General features: G+C 40.9%; 1 protein-coding gene across 1 annotated transcript; it reads right to left on the bottom strand.

The window, feature by feature from the left end:
- Positions 1-1802: 1802 nt before the first annotated feature.
- LOC131623828 (uncharacterized) lies at positions 1803-3555 on the bottom strand. The gene is made up of 2 exons (XM_058894834.1): positions 2460-3555; positions 1803-2362 (listed from the first exon to the last, which is right to left on the bottom strand). Exons 1-2 carry the CDS (start codon positions 3553-3555, stop codon positions 1803-1805), a joined length of 1656 nt encoding a protein of 551 aa, XP_058750817.1.
- Between the last annotated feature and the right edge of the window lie 2445 nt (positions 3556-6000).

The raw sequence follows: 6000 nt of genomic DNA, 5'->3' as shown, positions 1-6000 counted from the left end.
ATGCAAACGTACTATTTCTTCAATGAATATCCGTGCAAGACGGGCTATCTTGTACGTGGTCTTGACTGCTAAGAAATGGGCTGATTTGGTTAGTCGATCCACAATCACCCAAATTGAGTCATAACCGTTAAGTGTACTTGGTAACCCCACCACAAAGTCCATGGAGATACTATCCCACTTCCATTTAGGGATCTCAAGTGGTTGCAATAATCCTCCTGGTCGTTGGTGCTCTATTTTTACCTGCTGACACACAATACAACGGGCCACAAACTCGTTAACATCCTTTTTCATACCAGGCCACCAATAATCCTTCTTTAAGTCTTGATACATTTTGGAAGAGCCCGGATGAACGGTGAATCTACTCTTGTGAGCCTCCTCAAGAATGGTCCTCCTCAACTCCTCATCTCTAGGAACGCAAACCCGCTGGTTAAATAAAAGCACTTCGTCTGCAGCCTGAGAGTAATCGGGTCGTCCAAAACTAGACGGCAACTCTTCATCCACCAACTGGAGGCATCAGATTTTATCTCTTATATTGCTAGTGATACTCAGGTTACCAAATACTACTCCTTCGGGAAGTTCTACAAATTGCAAGTTGAGGTCTCGAAACTTTTCTAACAATTCGAACTCCAACACCATTAAGTTGGCCACATGTATCTCCTTCCTACTTAGTGCATCTGCTACGTTGTTCGCCTTCCCGGGATGATACTTGAGCTCGAAATCAAAATCCTTCAAATATTCCATCCATCTCCTTTGTCTCATGTTCAACTCCTTTTGATCGAAAAGGTACCTCAAGCTCTTGTGATCACTGAACATTTTAAAGTGAACTCCATAAAGGTAATGGCGCCACACTTTGAGTGCAAACACAATAGCCGCTAATTCTAGGTCATGAGTAGGGTAGTTTTCTTCATGCGGTCTCAACTGTCGTGATATGTAAGCCACAACTTGCCCATTCTACATTAGGACTCCTCCAAGTCCTCTCTTCGATGCATCGCAAAAGACTTCATAAGGGGTATTGAGGCCCGGAATAACCAAAACAGGAGTTGTAGTCAATCGCTCCTTTAGTTCTATAAAACTTTTCTCGCATAGTTCGTCCCACACAAACTGGACCTCCTTCCGAGTGAGTCGGGATAAAGGTAAGGCTATTTGAGAAAATCCCTTGATGAATCTCCGATAATATCCTGCTAAACCCAAGAAGCTTCTGACCTCTGAAACATTCTTAGGCCTCTCCCAACTGACTACCGCTTCTACTTTTGATGGGTCCACGGCTACTCCACCTTGGGATATGACATGACCAAGAAACTTAACTTCCGTCATCCAAAATTCGCACTTACTGAGCTTGGCGAAAAGTTGCTTCTCCTGCAAGTCTGATAAAACAATCTTTAGATGTTCTGCATGCTCTTGCGGTGTCCGAGAATAGATGAGAATATCATCAATGAAGATTACTACAAACTGGTCAAGGTAAGGTTGAAATATTCGGTTCATGTAGTCCATAAATACAGCCGGTGCATTTGTCACTCCGAATGGCATTACAAGGAATTCATAATGTCCATACCGAGTCCTAAATGCAGTCTTTGGAACATCTGAGTTCTTCACCCTAATCTGGTGGTAACCCGACCGCAGATCAATTTTTGAGAATACACACGCTCCTCTTAATTGATCTAGCAGGTCATCTATTCGAGGCAACGGGTACTTGTTCTTGATGGTCACCTTGTTCAACTGGCGGTAATCTATACACAATCGCATCCCACTGTCTTTCTTCTTGACCAACAAAACTGGAGCTCCCCAAGGAGAAACACTTGGTCTCATAAGTGTTTAGCTAGTAACTCTTCCAACTGGCCCTTCAATTCCTTAAGTTCAATCGGCAACATCCGATAAGGAGCAACAGAAACTGGGGCTGTTCCTGGCACCAAGTCGATAGAGAATTCCACTTCTCTTTCAGGAGGCAAGGAAGTGACATCCTCTGGAAAGACTTCTGGAAATTCGCAAACTACCGGAATTTGTGAAATAGATAACTTTCCATTCGGATCCTCAGCTAGAAAAAGAATGAAACTCTTCTCTTGATCAAATAAATAGTTGATCATATGAATAGTACCTTCTAAGAGAGTGGTCATTGGGTCTTCCGGAGTAGTTTCAACAGTTGGAACCAGGATAGCTCTCTCCTTAAAATTAATGAGTACTGAATTGGCAGAGAGCCAATCCATTCCCAAAACCACATCCACCCTCTTAAGCGGTAGACAAATCAAATCTACTAGGAAAACTCGATCGTCAACAGTCACGACACAGTCCTCACACTTCCAAGAAGTTTCTACATTACCGTCGACTGCCATGCCAACTACCATCGAAGAATCTAAGGGTACAGCTTCTAACCCGAGACGTTGAACACTGTGGTGAAATAAAGGAATGCGATGCTCCACAATCAATCAAAATAAGACATGTCTGGTTATTCACTAAACACGTACCAGCAATTAACTCGTTGTTGCCCTTCGCCTTCTTCGCGTCAAGAGTATATACCCTTCCTGCATTTCCCCCTTGACGGTATCTATCTGGACAATTCTTAGCGAAATGCCCTTCCTTGCCGCATGTATAACACTTTCCATCTATGTTAATCTTGCAGCCACCAAAATGGTTTTGCTTGCATCTACCACAAAAGGGCGAGCGTGACGGTCTTACATTCTGATTTTGCTTCCCTTTGGATGGTGATCCCTTTGGCCTTAAGTGCTGATTTGTACTTCTATGTTCCTCCTGACTTGGCTTGGCTTGTTCCTTATCTTGTTCAATCTTCTTCAGGCTTTGCTCAACAATATAACATTGTTCAAGCAATTCAGCATAAGTGTTATAGCGTTGCTGCCCCACACAATAATCTATCTCCCCTCGGAGTCCAATCTTAAACTGGTTAATCTTCCAACGTTCATTCGGGGCATAGAGAGCTTGGTTAGAATACGTCACCATATCTTCAAACCTTGCCGCAAATTCAGCCACAGTCATGGAACCTTGGCGCAACATTTGAAATTCTAGTTCCTTTTGAGCCCTCATGTTATCTGGGAAGTACTTTTCCAATACTGTTGCCTTAAAGTGCTCCCACGTCTTATCAATTCCTAAAGTAGTCATCCTGCCGGAAGCACTCGTCCACCACCGAGCGGCTGGTCCTCGCAACATCTGTGTAGCACAAACCACCTTGTCTTCCTCTAAACACGGTGTCACCTCAAAGATCCTTTCAATACTGGTGAGCCAATCATGAGCTTTGAGTGGGTCCAGATCACCATGGAACTCGGGAGGGTTCATACGGTAAAACTCTCGGAAACCCCTACTTCCATCATTCTGTTGGGGAGGTGGATGGGTACCCTGCATCTGCTGCACCATGTGTGTCATAAACTCCTGTTGTTGCTGCTGCATCTGAAATTGATGTTGTTGTTGCATTTGCATCAATTGTACCCATTGATTACCACCGGCTCCTCCTTCAGGATTCTCATTTTGATTCTGGGCAGCATTAATTCTCGGCCTTCCCCTCCTCCTTGGTTGCTCAGCCATGAAGTCTCCTGTCACATACATAGACATCGAGTTGATCAGGCTCAATACTAGGTAATATGACAGAATCCATATAGCAGCAACATACACAAATGTGGAAAAGCTAAATTATTGATGTTTCATGGTTGGGTCGAGAATCGACCTGCTCTGATACCAACTGTAATAACCATGCAAAACATATGTCTAGAATAATGTATTACATAGCCAAAAGATGATACTGAACCATTCAATACGCCTAAACGGCCATAAGTTATGTATTCATTACAACACTAGTAAAGTCAAAATACATAAGCATAGATAGCTACAAAACAAAAGATCCACAACGAAAGCATCATGAAACATCTATCACGTCCATCATCATACCGCTTTACCTTTTCCCTTATCCTAAGAAGAAGCGCCTGCAAAATAATAATTGGAATGGGATGAGATACTAATCTCAGTGGGTTTCCCTACCTTAGGGTCCACACAGCTCTACAAGGTTCTAAGCCAAAAGTTATGATGAGAATTCTATTTTCATCCGATTCCGAAGTACCTTTACTTCAAACTTGCAAATAAATTCTTATCTCAATTTTTAAGTTAAGTAGTTAGTATGGACTATAGAGAACCATGGGATCGACATTGAATCAATATTATGATCCAACTCCTCCAATTTCCCGGGCCCGAGTCTCACATAGACATTCACCAGAATGGAAACGACAAAAGGAGAAGGTGAGGTACACATCCTCGGGAGTTCATCCCTGAAGAATAGCTCCTGAACTATGGAGCCGACCCATTCCCGAGACCAAAGCCCAAGAATGCCTGCAATATATGTGACACAGGGGCATCCTTGGAATTTCTTCACAAGAAGTAGCCACATATATGTAACGTGCCTACTCGTAGTTACTGTCCTTTTGTCTGTCCTCTAACCCCTCGCCCATAAACACCACACCATTAATCAAAAGGAAATTAGGAAGTAGCCACCATGGGAAAAAGGGAAAAGTTGGCCAACTTCCTCTCATTACTCTTGCTTATGCATCTAAAGGTTCATTTACCAAGTTTGTATTTCATTAAATAAGATACATAGACACACACACATGGATTTTATTAATAATTAAGAGTTTTATATAGATGTGGAAGTTTAGGAATCTCATAGCCCTTTCCAATAGCTTTCCAATGCCTCCGACGGCGCCTAATTCCGAGTTACTGAGCTCTAGTTATGGTCATAACAATAAAAGGGAAATTTACTGTCAGGTGCAATCGATTTACACTATGGTGCAATCGATTGCTCGCTGAACCAGAAGCGAAAATCCCAAATTTTAAACAGTGCAATCGATTTATTTTATAGTGAAATCGATTGCTTACTGAACTAGAAGCAAAATTCACATATTTTGAGCAGAGCAATCGATTTACACTGTAATGCAATTGATTGCTTACTGAACCAGAGCCAAAAATACCATTTTTCCTGCATTTTATCAGTTCCAAAACATTTCTTCTCAAACCAAACAGACCCAAACATGGTAGAGACATACTTAACACAATTTCACGATTACACACATAAGGATTCAACATGCATGTTCATGTAATCAATGATCAAGTAAATTCATGCTTCACACTAACATACAACATAAAATCATCAATTCAAATAAGAGCATCCAATCAATTATCAAAACCCCAACCCTTATTCATGTGAATCCTAACCCTCTACCCAAGAATCTACCTAGAAACCCACCTTAAAAAGAAGTAGTTGAAGGATAGAGGCTGGTTTGATGCTAAGAATGATGGTGATGATGCATGCAAGGGACTTTGGAAATCCTCCTCCTCTCTTTTCCTCCTCTTGTCTGCCTCTCCCTTCTTCTCTCCACTTGCTCTTGTTTTTTTACAGAATTTGTTCTAATTGTGGGAAGGAAAAATGGGAAAAGAAAGAATGAGTTAGAGTGTACAATAGGTCTATATAGTCCACAAGTGAAAAGACTAATCTGCCCTCCACTTAAACTTCATTCCAATCATCCTCATCTAATTACTAATCATCATAATCATGCCTAATTACTAATATTATTATAATTAGTGGTGATTAGTAATTAGGGATGTTACACGCAGGATCGACTAGATTGATCCTAGGACATAGTCAAATAGGTTGTTATTCATGATAGTTTGAATTATGTCTATGATTGGTGTGTCTCGAAATAAGAAATGCTCAATCAAATAAATAAAGATTAGCAATCACCTTGTTATACACGTAAATATAACACTAGCGAAAGTTAGAGATAAAACATAAGACAAAACTTGTAAAAGTGCAAGAATCTTAAAGTGCAGAAAAGTTAAATATTTCGAAGATAAATGACATGAAAATAAAGAATGCAAGAATGTAAATGACAGAAGATAAAGGAAAGCGCAATAATATCGAAAGATACTTGAATAAAGGAAAATACACATGTATTTAAATTAGTGTTGGTGTCATACGTACATTTCTCAGCGAACTCTTTCTCTTAACACTTG

Source organism: Vicia villosa, unplaced genomic scaffold, assembly GCF_029867415.1.
Source record: "Vicia villosa cultivar HV-30 ecotype Madison, WI unplaced genomic scaffold, Vvil1.0 ctg.000081F_1_1, whole genome shotgun sequence".
Lineage (NCBI taxonomy): Eukaryota > Viridiplantae > Streptophyta > Magnoliopsida > Fabales > Fabaceae > Vicia > Vicia villosa.
Note: the sequence above shows the minus strand (reverse complement) of the source record. Positions and strands in the feature narration are given on the sequence as shown.

Coding starts and splice junctions, on each gene's coding strand:
- LOC131623828 (XM_058894834.1), bottom strand. CDS start 3,555: ATGTCTATGTATGTGACAGGAGACTTCATGGCTGAGCAACCAAGGAGG. Junction 2,363..2,459: donor CAACAACGAGTTAATTGCTG/GTACGTGTTTAG, acceptor GTCTCGGGTTAG/AAGCTGTACCCTTAGATTCT.